Genomic DNA, 22,665 nt, shown 5'->3' on the forward strand with positions numbered 1-22,665 from the left:
ATCTTGGGAGGATAGGCTATCTTAGAAGGAAATTTTTGTACCCTGTCCTGGATGAAAAATACTCTGAATTCAGTTATGAAGTATGACCTTAAATCGAGATTACTGGCCTCTCTTTGACCTAGGAATGAGCTTTCCAAAGGTGTTTGAGTTTGTGCTTTAATATTCACATGCACCCAAATACAATCTGTCTCTTTAGAAAAATCTGCCCTAATAGCACAAAGGTGTGGCCCAAGCACTGGAGTCCCATTTCTGTCTGCTTACACAATGTGCATAAAGAGGGAGGGCTGGAGTTAAAAGTTAAGCTTGCAGCTGGCAGAGGACTTGCCTTTCTGGGTGTGGATTTGGGGATGTCAGAAAAACACAGATGCCTTATTGCAAAATCATCTCTGCTGTCCCATGGGAGACAGGCAGATTGATTGTCAAATATTTCAACCCCCTGAAAATGAAGAAAATCTGTTCAGTTTTAACAAGCTGAAGATTTGATCCACAATTTGCACTTTCATGTGGCCCAACCGACATTACCAGTGCCATATTAGAAGGTAGCTGTTTTGGTCATTAAAACAGGAGAGAAAAAAGCCCTCAATTTTGAGACCATATTCCTTCTTGCCACAGTAGGTTATACTTCTTGGTTAAAAGACAATGGCTCATATTTAAATAACATTAACATGCTTGCTCTAAAAGCTGAGAAGGCATCCAGAAACAGCAAAAGTCAGTGTTCCTTTTCTTTGGGCTCCCCACCCCTCTTGCTGCTCTTCTGCTCCCTGTTCTAGAAATGAAAGAGAAAACAGTCCTTAGCAGTCAACCAGGATACTACCCTCACTTGCATTTCTAGAGGGTATTGGTCACCTTGATGTAGGCATATGGGAAGAAACAAAACAATTGATTTCATCAGGGTTTATTACCTGAAGGGCTTTTTAAGCATAAGCTGTTGCTGTCAGAGTCACAGGATCAGGTGTGATTTCCCGTTTGCTGGAATATACAGCAAGTATGCAAACAGGCTCTGAGCTTTTTTTAGCTCACAAAAGCAAGGGAGTCCTTTGAAAGATCCTCCGTTTACCCAATCATCGCTTTCCCTTACACTGTACAGCATTATAATATTCTGACAGTGTAAATCCTCACATTTGCCTCCCTCCCTCTTTCCTTCAGTCACTCTCCCTCCCCCCTCCCAAGACTGCTGCTATCGGATCTGTGATGATATGTGATCTCCTGGATACAATCACACACACACACACAAGTACCAGGCACTGCTGCTCAGCTGAGCAAAATGTCTTTCTCTTAGAAGTGGTGCTCATCACAGCTTTCAAATCCTTGACGATGTTGCCATGCTTTCCTTTCTGCCTTCTGCCTTTTTCTGTCTTTGTCTGCCTGCTTTTCTTACCCGTGGGTCATTTTTGCCCTGCTGTCTGTAGCTGTATGGACTACCACACCATAGATTGCCGGGATCAAGGACTCCCAAGTGTTCCTAATCCATTTCCACTGGATGTACGGAAACTTCTTATAGCTGATAACAACATTCAGGCGATACCAGCTGATTTCTTTATATTTTATGGAGATCTAGTCTATTTGGACTTCAGGAATAACTCCCTGACCTCTTTAGAAGAGGGTACTTTTAGCAGTTCTACCAAACTGGTGTATTTAGACTTAAGCTACAATAATTTAACACAGCTTGATGCTGGGATATTCAAATCAGCAGAAAAACTGATAAAATTGAGCCTTGGAAACAATAACCTGGTGGATGTGGATGAGGCTGCTTTTGAGAACCTGGAACAGCTCCAAGTGTTAGAATTGAATGACAATAACTTACAAAGCCTAAATGTGGCAGCCCTAGAAGCGCTTCCCTCCCTGCGGACTATACGCTTAGAGGGCAACCCTTGGGTCTGTGACTGTGACTTTGCCAATCTTTTCAGCTGGATACAGGACAATGCATCTAAGCTCCAGAAAGGTAAAGCTCAGTGGCTTACAGTGCAGTATGTACGTTTGTGTTGGAGTATGTATGTGTGTCTTGGAGGGAAGGAGGGTTCTTGGTCAAATTGTCTGTGTGCTGCCTGCAGTGACCCAAACTGCATTTTGGTCAAACTGTAATTGCATGCTTTCAATAAACGTGTCCATTAAAATGATGTTGGCTTCATTTTAGCAGCAGGTCCTCTTCCCAGTTACAAAATAGAATTTAAAAATTAAGCCCTAATAATTTTGATTTATAGCCTAAACTTACATAGGCAGTGAAAGAGCCTTTTCAAATTCATTCAGCCCAGAGCTGGTTCTCTTCCAGACTTCGTTTTCTCTCTGGTAAACATATTTCCTACAATAAGCCCTTTGAGCAGCTGTGCCAGCTCCTTAGGAAAACTGATTTTTCTCTCATTTTACTGATCAGCTATAAAGCTGCTACAGAAGAGTTAAATCCCCATTTTATGCAACAGCGATTGTCAGCCCTTTCCTGGAAGTATTATGTTGTGATACTCTGTATTTGAACTCTCTTCAGTAGCTTGATTTTGGCTCTTTTCATTAAAATAGCACTGCTTCCAATACTAGAATAAATTGAAATGGCTCTAGAACACCCCAAAATGCAGGATATATAATTCTGGTATTTGGGCCAGTAATTTTCAGAAAAGCATGGAGGGAAAAAAAAAAAGTATTAAGACTGCCATGTGTAGGGAATCCAGACTCTTGCTCCACATTTCCCACCCGACCCCAAAGCCTCTCTTAATCCAGCTTTAGCAGGAGATCATCTCACAGTTCATGCCTCCCAACAAGCACTAGGGCATAAACTCCTGCCACTGAGCCGCCCAGCTGCTCACAGAAGGCTAACTGCTTGGAGAATAAAAACTTTCTACGGGCTACAGAGGTTATACAGGTATTACCTGACATGAAATCACTGGTATTTGGGCTGTGTCTGAGGGGGGATGTCTGTGCAGAAGATGGTGAGAGCTAAAAGGCTGGGGGAGAAGAGCTCAGGAGAATGGGTTGAGATCAAGTAACTGTTTCTTTGAATTCAGACCAAAAAGGAGAAAAACACAGTGAGCCTACAAATTCATAGGTCTTTTCTCTCCTTTCTTGATCATCAGAGTCTGTAGTCAGTTATTTGAGTTCTTCCTATGCTCATGACCTTGGGTAGCATTTTTTTAATATACTCATCTAGGTTGCCCTAAATATTCTTAGCTGTAAAACAACTGTTTTAAGGAAGAAGTCATTTGAGGAAAAAGTGTTAGTTTTTTTCCTGTCTGCCTCAGTGAAACTTTCATCTTGATTCTTTCTAAACCAAACCTGGGCCTGTTCTCCCACCTTCCCTCATACTTTAGCTACTAAAGATTGCTCTATTCAAACCAAGTATTTGCCTGTCTCTCATGCTAAACATCAGTCCACTTTTCCCATGCTTTCCATCACTTTTAATGAACTTCTAGCTCCTTCCCCTTTATCCAGGCTGACTCTATTCAGTTTGAGAGTCTGTCCCAGCCCATCTCTCTTTTCTCTTCCACCCTATCAGTGTTTTAAAGCGTATTTAAACTTATGTCTGGAAATCTCAAGTGATTGAGCTTTCCCATAGTATTGCCAGTGTTCCCCAGTGTCTTGCAAGCTTAGAGATGCTTTCTCACAGCATTTTCTCTCATCCACAGTTGTATTTTCAGCCAAATAGCTAAAAAAATTACTAGCTCATACAGATCTTCCAAACTTTCAGTTAGATTTGATTTGGGAAGACGAGGAAAAGAGCAAATATGCAAATGGTTGGTTTTATCAGACCTGTCCCCCCGACATGGCCTAAGCAAATAATTTGCATTTGTTCCCAGCAGCAATATTCTGTGATATCTTTGCAGCCAGTCATATCAGTGAAATCTAGTGCATGTATGCAGAAAAGCGTGCAAAGTCAGCATTTTCATTGCTTGTTGTGAGCTGCTGACACAAAAATACTGGCTGTCTCCTTCAATATACTAGCAAAACTTTATTCACGAAGGTGAGGGCAAAACTAAACCCAGAAGGGAAAGACTGTCTCAAAGACATTTTAAAACCGTATGGCCACACTTGAGTGCCTTTCAAAACAACTTTTGGAAAGTCAGTGTAAAACTAATTCTGAGATTTATGATTTGATTGCATTTTATATCCAGTTTTCAGTTTTTAATGATGTCACAACATTACACCCATTAGGAGCTAATCACATTAGCATTACTTGTCTGGTTATAGTTGTCCAAAGCCACATTCGCCTGGCTTTTCCTGGGAGGAGTGGGAAGCGCAACTCACTGAAAGATGCAGCATTCAGACTCCCTGGCTTCCTCATGATACTGCTGTAAGGCTGGAGACAGAAGTACTCTTGCAGCAAACACATCAAGATAAGTAGGGCACCAGGCATTATGTCTGGAAATACAGCAAAAGAAAAAGATAGGGATACATTTTCAGGGCCCAAGAAAAGAGCTTAGTTATCTTGGCTGCATGGTTTTCCTTTATAATTCTGCAGCAGCTCAAGTATTTGTATTGCATGGCCTACACGAATTGGAAAGGGCAGGAAGGGAAAAAGGAGTTGGCTGGTGTTTTTCTTCTCTTGGTTCTCTTTAAAAATAAACTGCGATTAGCAGTACAGAATCGTTCCATGACAGATTGGAGTTCCCCAGCCTTTAAATGACAGGCTTTGTAACCAGGGTTTACTGAGAAGGGAAAACAGTGTGGAAGGGTGAATGACAGTAAACTTGCATCAGTGATCTCCAGTTCTCTTATGAAAAGTACAAAGCACTGCAAAGAAACTAAAGGCTCTGTACACTGTTGTGTGTCTTATGCTGGCTTGGGATGCTTCAGAATGGGTTAGACAAGAAGGGATATGCCAAAGCAGAAAAGAAGCACGCTCCAACCAGTCTGTGGAGGAACGAGGATCCAGGGCTGCCATCTGGAAGTGTCACTGTAGCATAGCAGTCCCTCGAGATTCAGAACTGGTAGCAAGAAACGGGAGATAAATGGCTGGGAGAAATGTATTGACAGATAGATTTAGGTTCTGGGCAGTCATTTTGATTCCTCACTTTGAATGGCATTTAAAATCGTTTAATGTGCCCTGTCTGCATGTCTGAGAGAAATCACTGAAACTGTTAACTATTTACTAAGTACAGCTGCTGCTCCACCTTTTAATTTTAGCACTGCAGTACAATGCCATGTTAGTCAAAGCTACCCTTGTTTTTTGCAAAAGAAATACCAAGTTGATTTAAGAATTGGAGTTTTGTCAATATGAACTGAAATCTCAATAATTGATCCTGAAGCTCTCCACCTGTGTAATTAAGGCCTCTGGAGAACTCGGTGATCTGAACAAAAGCCATACTTCAACTCATTAGTTTTGCAAAAGCCGGGTCCATTTTCCTTCTGGCATGCAATCAGAAATAGCTTGTAAAGTTATAACTTATGCTGACCTGTCTGACTAGCTGACTGTAAAGCCTCTTCCCAGCTGAGCTGCCTTTGCACATCTAACTTGTCGCTTCACACAAACAGCTGGGATTTGAATCATTTTACACATCCCAGCATTTATTCATCTAACCTAAATTTCTAAATGAAGGCTTAATTGGCAGTAAGTGAATACTGTCACATGCCAGATTTGCGGGCAGACTTACTAAAGAAACTGCACTAAAAGTTTTGCAATCAAACTCAGCACTTTAAAACAGCAAACATATTTTTACACTCATAAAAAGTCATTGAAACAAGCACTTCCATCATACTCCAAAACCAAGCCACATTTTTTCCCTCAGATTTGCTTATTAATGGATTAAAAATAAATCAGTGTGTATCATGCAAAGTAGACGAAGGAACTGTGAAGATCAGTGGAATGGTGATAAGTGGAGCATATATATAAGTTGTTCTTTTTCCTAGAGAAGGCAAAATGTTCACTGTGGGTCAAAATGGTTAAATTATAAAACCTACAAAGATTTTCTGTAGAAGGATGTTTGATTTTATAGGCATTTGTTAAGCCTGAGTGGCAGCATGGTGGCCAATGATTTATATAAAGGCTTCCCATTAGGAGGAGCATGGAGATTAAGAATACTGGATAATTATTTGGAAATAGAAAAGTTGTTGTAAGATCTCTGTCTCTTCAAAGAGCTGTAAAAATTTTCATGGAAGGTTTTGCTCCATGGGGGGCATGCAAACTCTCAGAACAAAAAAAATCTTGAAAGAATAAAGGTCTAAGTTGGTCTTAAACATATTATTCAAAAAATTCGAGGAAATCATGTATCTGAGGTACATGCTATTATGTTCTATCCTCTCCTTGCCTATATTTGATCGATCTTCTTGAGTTTTACAAAAAGCGATTGACAAGGCTGAAGTTCTCTAAAGTGAGAATTGAAGAAAGCAGAGGAAGAAAAGTGTTTGGACTCTGGCAGAAGAAATTAAGAAAAATATGAATAAAAGCAAGAGAGGTACTGAATAAAGGGAAGGATGTTTATAGGTTGAGAAATCATTTGGGGACATAATGTTTTGAAATTTTGAATTCAGTGAAGTCTAAGGAGATTTGGCATTCATTTGTTTGAGATCAAGAGTTACCTTTGAGATTTCTTGCATTTTCTGCTTCAATGGGAGCTGGAAATCCTACAAAAATTCATTCAGTAGTTTCTCATATTTGGAAGAGCGTTCTTCTGCTTTCAGAGTTTGTACTGTATCGCATTTTATTTTAGCTAAAAATGCACTTTTCCTTTCTTGCCTCATCTCTCCACCTAACTTTTTTAGTAGTACTGTTTGAAACTCAGAGCTCATCCAGCAAAAGGTTGACACTGGTGTACGTGACCTACAGAACTAAGGGTTGTGAACACTTCCATTTCAGTGTTTAAATACAAATGGCTTTGATAGAATACATTTCTGGTGAAAGGTGCTGTTTAAAAGTAATGCATAGCACTGCAAAAGGCATTTCTTGAAGCCCTCTGAGGATCTCATCTCAATTGGATTCAGATAAAATGCATGTAACAAATACAAGTAGTCTGCAGTGGCTGCATTGAAGTGCTTTGTAGAGATCTCTGTTGCTGTTTTTCACTTTCTGTGAACATGCTTTGGGCAGCTGCGCCCGTGACCTTGTTTACTAATGACTAATGCATTTTTAACATTACTTTTAATTAGAGTTTATTCCTTGGAGTGTGACTGTAGTGTCTCCTTTCTGTCATCTTGCCCTCATTTTGCTTTTTACTTATTTTCTTCTCAGTATCTTTGGGAAAACCTTTTTGGGAAGTTGTGTAGAGATTCTGGGATTACAAGAAATAATCAGTGTCTATGCTTTTTGTGCTAGATGCAATGGTGTTTTCTCAACCTTTTGTGTTTAATACATACTCTATTCCCCACTATCCATTGCAAGAATGAAAAATTTTTCTGCCCTCTATTAAAACAGTATTAGACAGACTTTTAGTGATTTAATGAGAAGGTTTAGACTGAGCATTTTTAGGGGTAGCCTATGTACACTGATTATTTCCAGAAAGACTTGAAAAATTAATTCAGAATTGGCCAGCGACAGAATTCCAAATATAATTGTGCTGCCTGTGTGATAAATAAAGGAAATAGATGTTATGAATGTTTGAAATTGAAGTACACGTTTAAGTGAGGGTCGGTGCTCAGTGTTAGACTTCCCTGTTACAGACACGATTAGCTGGCACAGTGTCAGTGCACCATCCTCTTGAATGCTAACATTTACGTTCACACCACTAGAAACAGAACTGATAAAAGAAGCCTGAAGAAGACAGAACTGGGTCCACTTGCAGAACTGTATCCCAAACTAAGGTAATCGCCGAACTTTACTGGAAGAAGGTTCATTAGTGGCAGCAAATCCCATGTCACAACACAAAGGCCATAGCTAGTTGTGTGCACAAGACTACAAATTTTTAAGATACTCAAAGGGGTTTTTAGTGCCAGTACTGATACAGATGCTGTTTAGCTACTTTCAAGACTTCTGTAGCTAGTACCTCCTCAATGTGGATGGATAGGTAAATTCTGGTAAAGTGGCATATTTCCAGGTAAAGTTTGGCTATGCAAAAGAATAGGAGAGAAGGATGGCAGTGAGAGGAGGTAGGAAAAAAGCAAGAGCCGGTGACAATGAGACTGTAAGCAGCCTTCTGGAACAGGAAGCTCAAGACTGAATTCAGTACTAAAAGAAAGCAGTTAAGAGATTCAGAAGTGAATTGGTGTAGTGAGAAAAATTGAATGATTTTTGTAAGCCTGTTTAGAAAGACTGTGCCATGAGGTGATCATCTCTTGCTTCTTGGGCTCTTTCTGTAATCCCATTCCAATCTAAGATCTATTGCTAAACTTATTCTGTAAATAAAGTAACATCTTAGTTCACTAGTCCAGGCTTTTATAGTAGCCCTGGGCTCACGGAAAATGTTAAACATTGTCTTCAAAACAAAGCATCATAATTATGTGAGAGTACAGGTTTCATTTGACCTTCTAACCTAACTAAAAGCCAGTGAAACAACTGAGCATTTTGTAAGTCCTCTTGACTTATCATTCTTTATCAGTACCTATTTATTCATCTGCTATGTAGAGAAGGCTGCCTTAACTTCATGTACTAATATAGAACCAGAGCAAGCTTCAGCTAAAAAGGACAGACTGTTCCATCCATTACAGCCATTCAGTTCTTTCCCAAGTATCATGCACATGCTAGCACGTCACTAGTACAGAACATAATATCCATTTTTTTGGAAAGGAATTAAAAGCCTTAAGACATTTCACACATTCAGCAGCTTTTATTCCGTTCAAGCAGAAACTCCTAACAGAAATTAGATTCCCTAACAAGCGCATCAAATCTGTTTCTATATATATACACATATATAAATACATAATTTGATATCCTAGTCATTTTCAGTAAAATGATCTGACTGCCACTGGCTTTTCACTCTGTTTCTTCCATCTTAAGGTTTTTTGGAGTACTTCCATCTTTCACAGATTTGAAGATGTGAGGACAACATTTGCAGGTGTGAACACCTAATGTTAAACTTTATATTTAGGCATTGAGACAAACTGTTAAGTATCCTCTAATGCTGATCTGTAGGGCACTTGGCCATAAAAAATTTTATTTAGGGACCTAAATCTAGGCTTCAGGTTTTTTTAGGCTTTACTGTTCTGATAGCTTGAGGCTATTTCCAATGAAATTTCATATCTCTTCAGAGGCAATGCCTTTCTCACTGCTTATTAATACATTAGTGGCAGTGTTTAAGTAGACTAAAGAGAACTATAGCTGGAAGCAAAATACCAAACAAGAAATAAAATGCCACATTTAAGCATTTCCAGTCAGTGTCTACTACATTCAGCAACATGAGAGAACAGCTAAATTGCACCTAAAAGGGCAAATACCAATTTTACTTTAAAAAGAAATAGCATTTTATAGTGCTTTTACATTTATTGTATAGATAGTAATGAACACGTGCATGAAGCTCACTTAAATGTTTATGGCTTCAGATTTTTTCTGGATGTATTTTCTATACATACTGGTGTATGTTAGGAGTGGGCATTTTCATTATCTCATACTATTATACTTTGCTAAGTGTTAGGAAACTATTTCTCTTGATACCTGTTTTTTGTGAACTCTAAAAAAACCCAACAGAATTGAGGCCTCTCTCTTTTTTTTTTAAACTCAGCATCCAAAATTATAGCTGGGAAATTTCATTCTGAGGGTTAACAGGCAGACCATGATATTGAAGTAATAATGAATTTCAGAAATTCATCGATAAAAGATACAGTTAGCATAGGTATTAGAAATAAGCAAAGTCAGAAATACACAAGGAGTCCTTCAAAAGAGAGTCAAGTAGACCTGGAGTAAGTGATACCTCTTGATGCTTGTCTTTAGCTGGAGGAATATAATATGAAACTCACAATACAATACATCATTAGTCAACGTATGTAGGGAAAAGCCATGTCAGATCCAAGAGCAGGCAATTTGAATGCACTTGATGGTCCAGCCAATATAGTGTTTGAAAATTCCAGATCAAACAGTACCTATGAGAAACATGGTTGGATTATGGCTACAAAGTACCAGCAGAATGCTAATGAAATTTGGTATCTAGGTTTTTGAGATGGGAAGATCAGTACCATTATAACTTGGGGCATTGTTTGTATAAAGATTGGTTTTAGGCTGCATCCATTTTCTAAGAGCTTCAATTTTACAGGGCAAGTATTTCAGCCTCTGAAAGTAGGCCTGTGCATAGTCCTTTACAGAAGCAAATGCAAAGTGTTTATTAGGATCTAGTTGCAGCTTAATTGCCTACAATTTATTATCAAGGTTTAAGTGCTAGACTTCAGTGGAGTTATAGTCCTCTAACAGTAAGGCATCTCAAAGTCATATTGTTCTAAAACCCATTAGGGAATTTCCTTGAAATAAACTTTACCTGGAACCCTCCTGCATAGTTCTTTATGAACACATGTTGGGTTTTTTTTTTTCTTTTTAAAAACATGCCTCTCCTTTTAACACTATGGTTCTAGAATTCCAGCATTTTCACACTTCCCATGTTACTTAGGCGACCTATTCCTCAGGGTACAGACCCATATTTTCATCTTATTTTATTTTTTCAGTGTTAAGAGACAAGCCTATATAGAATCTAGCACCTGTCCCTTGACTGGGACTTCAAAGCATTCCCTTTTTAAAAGCAAATAATACATTACAGCTTGCCAGTATAGTACATCTGCTTCTTCAGAGGACGTAGCAGAAAGATAAGAGTGTGTGACATTGTCCTTGGGACAGCTGGAGTTATTACAGACGATGTGATGGCCCTGACCAAAATAACATAAGCTATATATTTATAACACATTCACACTTGTTATTTCATTTACAGATTTGTTTGGTATGAAGAAGCAACTCTTTGAACACATTGTGGGGCAATGAGATAAATATATAACTATCATCAAAGGTTTTCTTGCTGCAGCCAAGTACTAAATATCAAACTTCTTTGAGATACGATTTAGAAGAAGCCTGGATGATTTTTTAAAAGAATAAATTGAACACTAAAAAATAATACTGTTAAAGTGTGTGAAAGTAGAGCACTAAGGTTAAATGGCACTCTCCTGTGCTCTGGAAGTCTTGTGTGTGGGGACAGGTAATTTGACTGAGACAGTCTGTATGCAAGAGAATCACCCAGAGGAAAAAAACCCACACCTTATAATTAATACTGATCACTTTATAGAAGCCATTCTTTTGTTCATTGTTCATGCAGAGGGGGTATGATGACCTGGATTACTTCCTGCCCAAGCAAAGAACAAAATTGGATCTATTGATAGGCATGAACGTAATAGGACAGGTGGAGTACAGAACATCAGTTCTCCACACACGCTGGATTCTCATGTCATAAGGACAACCTACTTTTAAATAATGTAAAGAAAGTAACATATTGCTGTAGAAGGAAGCAGATGAAATGGTATTGTTCATTGTCATCTTAAGCAGACATGCATGTAACCTTCAGATTATGATGTTTTCAGGTAAGCAGTTAGAAGCTCTGGTGCAATAACCACTGCATTAGCTTTGGGAGGAGAAATTCCTTGTGCCACCAGAGATATAGCTGCTAGTCTTACTACTGTTACAAATGAACAGTCTGTTCCAAATTCTCTTTGAAGTTGAAAGAAAAGCTTCCATTTATTAGGTTTTGCAGTAGTACCACGACACAGCAAAGAAAAACATTCACTGAACAGGATAAATGTTCCTCTCTCCCTCAGTCAAGGGCTTGTGCTTCCACCGAGCTCTGCAGTCCTTCTAGGTTGCTTCCAGCACAATTTTAGCAAACTGCCTTGTGTGTGGATAGGAGAGGTCAGTTCATTCCTGTCTTGTTGAAAAGATGGTGCATACACAGGGTGGCTGAAACTATAGCTGGGAGCTAGCGAGGCCTCTGTACTGGCCCCTCTTTTATGATGCTGTATTTTGCCTGTTGGCATCTATTATTCTCAATGACTAAGAATTCTGTAAAAACTTGAGGCTAAGCTAGCACACTGGAGTGTCACAGAATAAAGCAAGTAGAAAATTCCCATCTAATCTATTTGGTTTGAGAACATGACCTAGATTCCAGTACCCATGGCTACATGGAGAGGAGCTCTTTTATTTCTTGTTATTGTATAACCAGACTCAAAATCATTACAGTATGCTGATTCTCATAACAAGAAGTACCCTCTAAGTGACGTCATATGTTGCCGATTCTTTTCTATTTGTATTCTGTGTGTTGTGATGTTAGGTGAAAGCATCTGGGAAATAGGAATAGAGCTCACAGTCTGTAGGCTCAGTTTTGATCCACGGCAAAACTGCTGTTGGTAATGGTAATGAGTAAGTGGGCTCCTACTTTTCCATCTCTAGGATCCTGGGCAAATACTACCATACTAAGTTATTTCTAGAAGCAAGGGCTGCAGTATGTAGAACTGCTTAAAACAATAGCTTTCTTTTGGAGTCTTTTTTGCTCTGTCACTTTCTTTTTAATATATGCTTTTTCTACTCCTTCCTTATGGAAGCGTGGATCTGATATTCCAGGTCGTCAAGGCCACTCCAGCACAGAGGTCATTTTAAAAGCTGGCAGGTGAGGACACTACAGACTTTCTTTTGCAGTTGGTCAGAAATAGAAAAAATAGAGTTGTTTATGGTCACCTGTGCACTCCTTCTTTAGACAATGCTGTGAGCATGGCTCAGCTGCTATGAAAACAGCAGTTCTCATGAGGTATCAGCAGCTATTACAGTGATTTGTTTTACAGAAACACAGTTGTATAAAAACTCGTTTTTTCTTGTGCTTGCCACAAGTGAAATGGAATTCGTTTAGGTGCCATATTCACTTGGACCAGGCTTTTCTGCCAAAATACTGCAATGGTCTTTTCCCATTAGCAAGGAACTTCCTCTTCAAATGAATTTGCAATAAGTTACATTCATTTTCTTACTGCTTCTACACAACAGCAGTAACTGCTTTGATTACTGTCAACATCATGTTGGTTTATTGAAAACTGTTTGCTTTTTAAAATCTGACTTAAAAGATACAGGTCTTGGAATTCCAGCCTATGGCTTTTCAATTCTCCATTATTTCTCATGGTTTTGAATAGGGAAGGATATCCATTTGTGTCCCCTTCTGCTTGTTACTCCCATTAACCCCTAGAGTTGCTATTTCCTTTCCAAGTCTTGATGAAAAGAAAATACGGACTCGATGAACAACTCTCACTTCTTTCAGTAGAAAGGTTTGTACAGAGAGCTCTATCACAAGCTATAGAGTGCAATAGTATGTACTTCCTCTAGCCATCCGTGCAGTCACAGGCACGCTCAAGTGCTCCAGTATGCCAGCTTGTATACAAGACCTGATATGTATGAATACTGCAGGTTCCAGATTTCCAAAAATGTCAGAGGGTGTTTGAAACTGTATGGCTCCTTTACCTTCTGGGCCAGTTCCATAGACAGGAGGTTTCAAAGATCTGCAGAGCAAGTTGCCTCACCATCTGGTATACATTGCCAGTGCACTCCAGGCTCAGAGAAAAAATGTAACGTGTATTCAGGTGGCAGTTTGCCTGGAGGAAACCATTCAGCCTTGGGCATGCTGACTGTTGTCCTATTCTGCTGGCAGCTTTTACTACGTTGTCAGTGAGAGGTGCATGAGAAAGAGGGAAGGCAACAGAACTTCAGGCAAATATGACAGATACAGGATGGCTTCTAGGGATCAAAATTTAGTACAATCTTCATTACAAGGTCAAGTAAGTCAGGGTGATAAATGGATCCATAGCAGACTTAGCTAAAACTCCCTCTCAACTCAATGTAAACAGGTGTGCTGGATCCAGATCACCAGTCAGGTTTGCACCATTAACACTAGGAGCCTGGGTTTAATAGTAAAATATATGCTATAGCTATTCAGCCACAAGAAAAATGGGATTCAGAAAAGCGGAGGAAATCTTACCGTCACGCATTCCTTATTTAAAGTGACGTAATGGTTATATGATAGAGCTGTGTGATGGAAATGCCCTATAGACTGTGTGCACACAGCAATGCAGTGAAAAACTGGGAGTCTGTTCTGTGATCATTAGCAGATAAAAAGTGTATCAAGTAAACCAACAGCAGTTCTCATGTCATTAATACACAATTCTTGTATTTCCCCTTTACATTCATATCCTTAATAGCAAGATAAAAGCTATCTTGCCAACAGCCATAGAGACTTCATTCACTTCATTATTTGTTCTTTTCTAGCCCTGTTAATATGCTCTTCCTGATTTTCCCCTGTTGTGAATGAAGAGGGAGTTGGGCACATGCAGTGAACTGCATGCTTTTACTGTCCAGTAGTAAACTATATTCTCACCAGTTTTTAAATTTGGAATTTTTTTGCTTTCACTATGAAGAACCTAGCTCTACGCATTCTTCAATAATGCATGAAGGAATAATATCTGCTAGTGTGCATGTCCTTATGACAGGCAGAGAGAAAAGGTGGAAGCAGCTCATAGACAAACAAGCATCCATTAACCCTAAGCCATTCTTGTGACCAGAAGAAAAAGACAACTGTAGTTTTGGAACTACATGGGAAAAAGTCGTGTTGAAGGCACCAAGGTGTGGAAGGAACTTCAGTATCCCTATTACCCTGTTCTGGAGTCAGAATTTGTGTTCAGATGGAGTAGCTGGGAAGTGCTTCCAGATGTCCAGATTTAGATGCATCCAGGGTTCAACATTCACTTTTTTAAATACTCAAAATCATGGTCCCAGGTCATACCTGACCTCCTGGAAGACTGAAGATGAAATAACTTAATTTCCAGGAGCCACTCAAGGGGGTTATATAATGGCTTTTGGATAGTGGCAAATTTTGCTCCATTTTTTCCTGACTTTTGTACAAATTCATAAACCTAGAGTTAACCCTAAAACTGTTCCTCAGCTATTCAATCTCTGACTGGAGCAACAGAAGGATTCATCAATATTCCACTGATTTGTTTCCCTTTCCTCTTCTTTGCAGGTCTCCATGAAATCCAGTGTTCCCTGCCTGTAGAAAATAGAAGAATCTTTCTGAATGAATTATCTGAGGTCAGCTTTAGTGAATGCAAATTTAGTTTGTCATTGACGGACCTTTTTATCATCATCTTCTCTGGAGTCGCAGTCTCCATTGCTGCTATTCTATCAAGCTTCTTCTTAGCAACTCTAGTACACTGCTTCCAAAGATGTGCTCCCAGTAAAGATGACGATGATGATGAAGACGACAGTGAGGACTGAACTTAGTCCATATACTTAAGTTTCCTTTGTTTATAAGTTACTAGATTATCAGCCAAAGTCTAGGAAGAAAACAAGTAGAGTAAAAGCTTTAAACATGAATTAAATGAAATCACAATGTGTAAGGATCCCTTCTAATCTCATGATGGTCACAGGTAGGAATTGCAGTTTGCATCTGAGACTGTTAGCTTTGCTTACATATGTAACCTGATGCAATGAGACCAGGTTAATTTCTATGATCCTTAATCAAACACTGCATTTAAATTTGCAGATTGGAGGGGAAAGGCAAAAAAAAAGTTCCAGTGATTTAAAAGACTAACTCACAGCTTCCAGATTGTCCTTCTGATGAGATGCAGATTCCTGTAAGTGCTTAATAGCTTGTCCTAAATGCACTTTGAAAAGGACTGGCTAGATGGAGGGTTTTCAGCTGGAAAATATGGAAGCAATTTAAAATAGTGTTCTTCCTAGATGTAAGTACTGGGAGATTCTATTAAACTCACACAATTTTCTAAGTAACAAAATGCAATTAAAATGATACTTAGAATTGTAGAAAGCATTATAGGAAGGTCGGCATTTTCTCACTGCAAATGTTCTCTATAAACATTCATCCTCCATTTAATGACAGCAGTTGCAGCCATCATTCAGCCAAAAAAATTTTTTTCTATAAGCAAATACAATTCTAGATCTGAGTCATCCACTGCAGCTGCCTGGCACATCTTTAGTCATGGCACAAATACTAAATATAACATTCTTTTGCATTTTTAGATGCAATGAAGTAAAGGATTTCCCTTCCCTGTAATGCTAGGCATAAGTAACTGTTGCAGTATCCAGTCCATTTAGTTATTTAAAATACTAAGGGCTATATTCTGCTCTTGATTATACTAGAGTAACACAACTGAAGTGAACACCATGATCCAAGTTGGCAACTGTATAAACAAGAGTGGAATCTGGCCCAAGATGTTTCTGACTGTATTATAGATTTGTCAAAACTTGAGCTCTTCTATATAACGGTAGATATTTTTGTTAAAATTAAAAAAGACATTTATTACAAGAGATTTTTGGAATAGTGCTGGACAGCTTTTTAGGATAAGTATATTTTTAAAATATTTGTAATGGAAATATTTTTTTAAAGCTCTGTGTATTTAAAGTATTATCTAGAGTAGCTGTGAGGGCTTAAAGTAATGAATAACATAGTAACAAACAATGAAACAAGGACTGTATGCTAGTATAAAAGAATTAGATCTGATTAAAAGTAGCATCTATTTAACTACTGTAAATGCTATTATTTCTTAAAAAACACTCTTTGATTAAAATATTGCCTTGCTCAGTTAATGTGAATGGTCTTTTACAGACAGTTAGTTCCAAATCTCTTGTATTTGTTGTACTAATCGTTCAGGCAGACAGGATTGAATTACACTGTGTGTGTTAAGGGGTAATATGGTCCAGTAAATAGAGTACAAGATTAGGATTCAGGACTTCTGGGTGTTGATCCATCTAACAGTGATCAGCTAGAAGACCTTCAGCAAAACACTATCTGTCTGTGCCTCAGTTTCATTACCTATAAAATGAAGATCATAATAACTATTTATCTTTTTCAAGTGCTTTGAGATATGCGAGGGGGGGGCACTATATTGGGGTTATGTATAATGATTATGTATGTTAGGCTGAAGCAGATGTTATGCAGTAGGTCTAATCTGAACTCATATCAGTATGACTTCACTGGCATCAGTGGAGTTACTCCATTGGCTAACAGAGTTTGCAATGGAGTTTGCACCATGCTGAGGTCAAAACCAGGACAAGAGTGTTTATTTCTATTAGCTTTACAGCTTATTCAATGCGACTTAATGCTACCATTGTTAAGATTATTATTTCTGAAAACACACTGAAACAGAATTCAGTAGGACAGTGAGAGGATATTCTGTATCAATACTGTCGTATTCTATTCTGATTCTTTCAAGCAAAATGAAATGACATGATTTTCACTGTGTAGTGCCATGATTATAAATAACACAAATATATTTATAATTTCAATGTGGGCTTTCATGTTTATTTGCATGTGGGTATGAAAGAAGGAGAAAAAAATGTGCCTGATTCTCTCATCATTTATAAGTGGGGTTTTGCAGTATTGTTGGAAATACATAACTTGTTGCCCGGTGCAGTTCATGAATTTGAAGTACACTCTCTTTGCAACAAATACGGATATGTTATCAACAGTTTTATATTTAGAGCTGTGCAAATTGTTCAGTCATGGAACAAGAAACTGGGTCACACTTTTTTGTCTGCAAGTTTTATTGTGGACTCAAAACTTGCAACCAGTTAGCAAAATGATTTGTCCTATCAAACTTTTCAGTGAGACATCAGTTGATGTTTCAGCAAATGTCTACCCTTCCTTTGGTAAAGAATTTATGATTTTGTTTCATTATCCTGTAAGGCTGAGTAATTTTGCAGAAGTCACATCTCAAACTCAACTATTTTGACTGGGTTCTGCTCTTACTTGCAGGTTCATCCTACCATGGTGCCTCAAAATGAAGATCTAGATTTATTTATAGTTTCTAGCTTTTTGGTCACCCAACATAAAGCCCTGAAAGCACTATTTATATTTGGAACTTAGCACCCCTCAGAACAGCAAGGAACAGACCAAGCTGACACCCACATAATCCAGTGCAAGCTGAAGAGCAAAGCTTAGTAAAGCTTTATTTATGAAGCTGCTGTTATGGATACTCCATCACATCAAAGTGATTTTGCAATGTATGTTTTTTTTCTGCATAAGAAACTTTAATGATATTTTCCCCTACTAAGTAATGTATATTTCATAAGTATTGAGCTCGTCTAGTTAGTAATGTTTATTCATTGTAATTTCTTCATCAGCAGTTGCCTACTATTAATATTGATTTTGCATAATTCCAGTTGCTAGTAAATGAGACAGAACTTTGATTTAGTTGTTACTGGGATTTTTCTTATTTTATGTAATCTTCAGAGCAAAACATTCTCCTGTTGGAATATTGCCAGAACTAGTGATCACTTTAATGATCCCCTGCAAAACTTTGAAAGCAAATTTCATCAGGAATAGAAAGTGGCCTGAAGGCTGCATTATTATTGCAGTTTTACCTCCACAAAGGTAGTAACAGAGAGGTAATCCCATCTCCAGCTTTGTGCCCATGGGAAGTGTTCCCGTGCAAGGATGATGCTGTGGGTGGGATCTAGAGAGTATGCACTCCCGTCTCAGACTGCGGTAACCCCCATTAAGATTAGTGAAGTTAAAGTGGTGCCAAGTATAAGAGCTGCATTTAGCTCCCTTGTGCAATACATTGCTAGCTCAAGAAGCGCTGCCTGCAGGTGACTATAAATGTGCGCTAGAAAGATTGTCCTCATTTACAATTTTCCTTCTAAAATGGCTTTACTTTAGTGGTGGTATCTCTCACTGTCAGAAATGAGCATACATTTTACCTGCTTCAAGGGGAAGGAAAGATACTATCCGTGACCCAAATAAAATGTTGCAGGCTCAAAGAGCCAGGAAGCAGCTGTCACATTGCCTGCAGATATGTCTCCTTGATGAAATGCTGGATATTGGTATGTGTGAGGATCCAAAAAATGTGCAAGAAAGCAAATCTGCATGATGTAATTGAGATACAGTCTGACTTTTTAGAAGGATGCGCATTGGTTTAAAAAAACTGATCCATAGAATATTAAAATAAAGATCACCTGAAGCAACTGTCCAAACCTAGCATTTCATCCTCAGCCAGCCAGCATCTTTTTGAGGCAGCCTCAGTCCTGCTGTGACTCTTACTCAGTGTGAATATTAATGGATCATTTTTTAGAGTAGCATAAAAATACATTGGGAAAGTACCTTGAAGAGATGGTTCTGGAAGCTCATAAAAAGGAGCATACTGCTTGCCTACGTCAGGTGTATAGTAGAGAGTGAACCATTGTACACTGACAGCTAAAATTTAGCCTGGCATACTTATTGGTGACCAAAAATGGTCTCATCTTTTGGCTGTGGGAAGAACTGTGTGCAATCACCTATGTATGTGGATAGGGTGAGCACACTCATGCAGTAGGGAGAAGGTGTGTAGATAACAATACTAGAGCTTGCTGTAACTATCACCCCTGTAGACAGCCTCAGTGGAACAGCTGAAGCCTGATGGGGATGCTGAGCCTGAGACAGCCCGTCATCCCTAATGGAGGTTCCTCTGTGCTGGCCTTCAAACCTGCGGGAGCAACTCTATGCAGGACCTTTTACTGATTCAGCATGTGCTGCCTACCTGCTATGTGAGTAAATTACTTTAGTTTCCAGGGCTGCTCGCTGGCACATTTCTAAGTTCAGCTCATGTCCCCCAAAATAAAGGAGCAGGCGTTTTGATAGCTTTCGAATCTGACCATTCCTCTCAGAGAGCGACGTTCGCGTTTGCAGTGTAACCTGTTTTATCGGCCTCTAGTGGCAGCTGAGATGCTTTACTGTGGAGGTAAGTCGTGATTGACTGTGGTGAAGGTGCTGTTGAAATGCTGAATGCTTGCATACTCTTTCCAAAAAGAAACCTGAAATATACATTAGGAAATTACATTTCTTGGAGAGTAAGATCTGCCATGGACTTGTAGTGCCAAGCAGCCTGTAATATGCATGAGCCACCAGAAACGTTTATTTCATGTCCTATCTGTTAACATTGGAGCAATACAACCTTGTCATAGAATTGCAGAAAATAGCTATGGAAGAACCTCAAATACATCATCTAATGATAGCTGATGCTTTGTAATAAAAATACTTGGTTTTCTAATCAGATTCCCACTCTCATCTTGCCGTCATCAGATCCATTTTGTCTTGGTTTCTGTATATCTTTCTGTAAATCTGATATTCATCATATCTTGACTGTATCTAGAACAGAATCCCAGTTTGGTACGATCTCTGCATAGCACAGCAATACAAATCACCAACAGCAATGTAACCAACCAGCAGACTAGGAAAAACACAGTTTTGTTTATGCCAACCAACCATCCATCTACGATTGTAAAGAGTTAGCAGGAAAAAGCTATTCAATTTTAAGCTGACAGAGCAACAGGAGACCTTCTGTTGCAAAGCTGAATGCCTGAATTATGATGTGTCTCTCCCATTCCCATCAACTCTCACACCCCACCCAGAGCTCCATAAAACTGTGTGAAATTGTGTAACATTGGGTTAGCAGCTCATAATGTGCTTTTTTGGGGGTTGTCAAAATACATACGAGTAAACACTTCAGAGCAGGCTTCTACTGTGAGTTTTGTGGGAAGTGAAAAGTTTGCAGGGAGGTGAGCAGCAAATAAGGAGTGAAACAGCTTGGGCGAGAGTTGTTCAGTAGTCAAGTTTGCTTCAAAGCAGCGTTGTTTTGATCTCAGAGCTGCTTTTTCACCACTTTCTGTTAGCAGTGGTGAGGTCTAAAGGTTAGCCAGTTCACACCCGGGTGTGAAGTAGTATAGTCTGCTTCAAGCAGAAATTGATGTCAGTTGAATTTCTAAAGTTTAATGCTCCCCACCAAAGCACCATTTGCCTATTTAAAAGCTTTAATTTTAATCTGAAATGTGACACGTCACTTAGTACGCTGTACAGAAGTTTCTTACCAACTCAGAACTGAGAAAGTCAAAAACATCCATCCAGACAATGGTGCTAGCAAGATATGGTTCAATTGTTTCAGTATGTGAGGTCATTATTCCAAGCTGACATCACTGGAATATAAGTGGTTGGACTTTGACTCTCCCTTTTTTTACTCCTGGTCATGCTACTCACCAATAGCTGAGCAAAGTACAAGATACAGGCATTGTACACCACCTTAGAATCTCCCCTTAGCTGGAAGAATGAGCAAAAAAGAATTGAGAATTCAGCAGGAAAGCCAGCTTTGTGACCTTTGCTTAAAATTTAAATGTGATACAGTCCAGCTGACTGACATTCCAAGGCTTGGTGGTGTTGTGTGGGGGTTTTGCTCTTTAATTAGGGCAAGTGTTGAAAGACTTTGCAGTAGAAATAATGTTTGGTCTTCGTGGTATTTAACAGGGAATTAAATGACTGTGAACATACTTGACAAACAATTCTAGACTATTTTTTGCCCACCAGTTTTTCTCAAATTGAGAAACTGTCGCTCTCTTAAGAGTAGATTACGTTTGCAGTCTGCAGTAGGTTAAAGTATTACTCTTTATCCTTTGAAGATCTGGCTTCAAACATGAATTTGGGTCACAGGAGGAAATGACCAGAATAAATCCCTTAAGGTCATTTTGGTCAGTTGGGCAAATGCATAGAGATGCTCTTATTAACAATATGAACTGTATACTTGAAGATGGGAAAACACTTCTCTGAACTCCAAAAGATTCCATGTAAATGTGATATTTGATGGTTTTAAAAATACAAGGCTAACTAGAGAGATGGGACAGATATATTGTAAATATCATTAAAAAGGAAACTGAGGCATAATTTGATTGACTAGTATTTTCATAGGTGACCATTATTTTTAAGTTGGTTACTTTGTTCAGTACTTACCTTAATCTTAGCATGGTGATGTTAAAGCCTATATACTGGCAGGGAAGTGTGGAATATTGGCTATAAATTAGCACTTGATGGGTTTAGAGCTGCAGTGTCCTAACCAATAATCTGAAATATCTGCCTTTCAGTGCTGATTCACTATGCAAACCCTTTCTTTGTTCAGAATAATTCAGTTGTCTTGTGATTTTATTAATTAAAACATCAAAATAAAACAAAAAACCCTAACAAAAAAAACCCCTATTTTGCATCTTCAACAGATGAGGAACAACAAGGAAATGTTCTGTAAGTGGACTCACTGCTTTCTTCTTGTGGCAAGTCCTAAATGTCTTTGTATTTACTGACCTCAGATAGGAGTTCAGTGATATATAAATATATTCCAGAAATACTTCATCACAGAGTAACTTGAGGTTGGAAATTCTCAAAATCCAATTGTAAATTATGTTTCCGAGAGTGGTACAATGTTGTGAGTGCAGTTAGATATATTGTCCACATCTTCAAAAAAAATCTTCTTTAAAACAAAAATTGGAAGAAAAAGCTGCTTTAGAGATTATTCAGCCTGGAGTGGCTTTTTTTAACAACCAAATTAAAATAAACCCTGCAATGTAGGATTTTAAATGAAAGCAGAAAGTGTTCTAACCATAAACTCATGAACGTTATACTGTATGGCAGGGAAATGACTACAGATTTAACATAGTCTAATTTATATTATTCCTTGAGGGAACAGAAGTCATTAGGCTGAGGAGTTTGTATTGTTTTCAGGGGAAAGTATTTCATGCAGGCTGATTTCTTCAATATTGGCGTATAGGATGCAGATTATCCAGCACTGAGTATTGTGGGTTTTGTGAGACTGTGTGAGTGCACCAAAGGAAGTAATTGCTTTCTGTTTAACCTGAAGTATGTTTTTACCAAAAGTAATTGTAGTTACATGTTGGCCTTGATTCTGATTTCACTACTAAATTATTTGGGATCCATTCCTTATCTGGTAAAGATTGGTAGGGCTCCATTAACTTTACTACTACCGAAGGAAGATACTGCCTGGACA

The 22,665-nt window shown here is 38.6% G+C and overlaps 1 protein-coding gene across 4 annotated transcripts; it reads left to right on the plus strand.

Moving 5' to 3' along the window:
- The first annotated feature begins 1,051 nt into the window (after positions 1-1,051).
- Positions 1,052-21,409, plus strand: LRRC38 (leucine rich repeat containing 38). 4 transcript variants are annotated; one of them, XR_011324470.1, is made up of 4 exons: positions 1,052-1,942; positions 14,871-14,938; positions 17,622-17,869; positions 19,235-21,409. XR_011324470.1 is itself a non-coding variant. In XM_069782438.1 (3 exons), the coding sequence occupies exons 1-3, from the start codon at positions 1,192-1,194 to the stop codon at positions 17,730-17,732; spliced, it is 930 nt and encodes a 309-aa protein (XP_069638539.1). In that variant the 5' UTR covers positions 1,052-1,191; the 3' UTR covers positions 17,733-19,225. The 4 variants fall into 4 exon arrangements, 3 of the variants coding, with proteins under 3 accessions (XP_069638539.1, XP_069638540.1, XP_009929217.2); XM_069782438.1 differs by lacking the exon at positions 19,235-21,409 and having other exon boundaries at positions 17,622-19,225; XM_069782439.1 differs by lacking the exon at positions 17,622-17,869 and having other exon boundaries at positions 1,053-1,942.
- The last annotated feature ends 1,256 nt before the right edge of the window (positions 21,410-22,665 follow it).

The sequence above is a fragment of the Haliaeetus albicilla genome, chromosome 4 (assembly GCF_947461875.1).
Source record: "Haliaeetus albicilla chromosome 4, bHalAlb1.1, whole genome shotgun sequence".
NCBI classification, from domain to species: Eukaryota; Metazoa; Chordata; class Aves; order Accipitriformes; family Accipitridae; genus Haliaeetus; species Haliaeetus albicilla.

What these genes read in the sequence shown, in the direction of transcription:
- LRRC38 (XM_009930915.2), top strand. Translation starts at nt 1,192, where the DNA reads ATGATATGTGATCTCCTGGATACAATCACACACACACACACAAGTACC. An exon ending in TGCATCTAAGCTCCAGAAAG is followed by an intron (nt 1,943 to 14,870) that starts GTAAAGCTCAGT and finishes TCTTCTTTGCAG; the next exon opens with GTCTCCATGAAATCCAGTGT.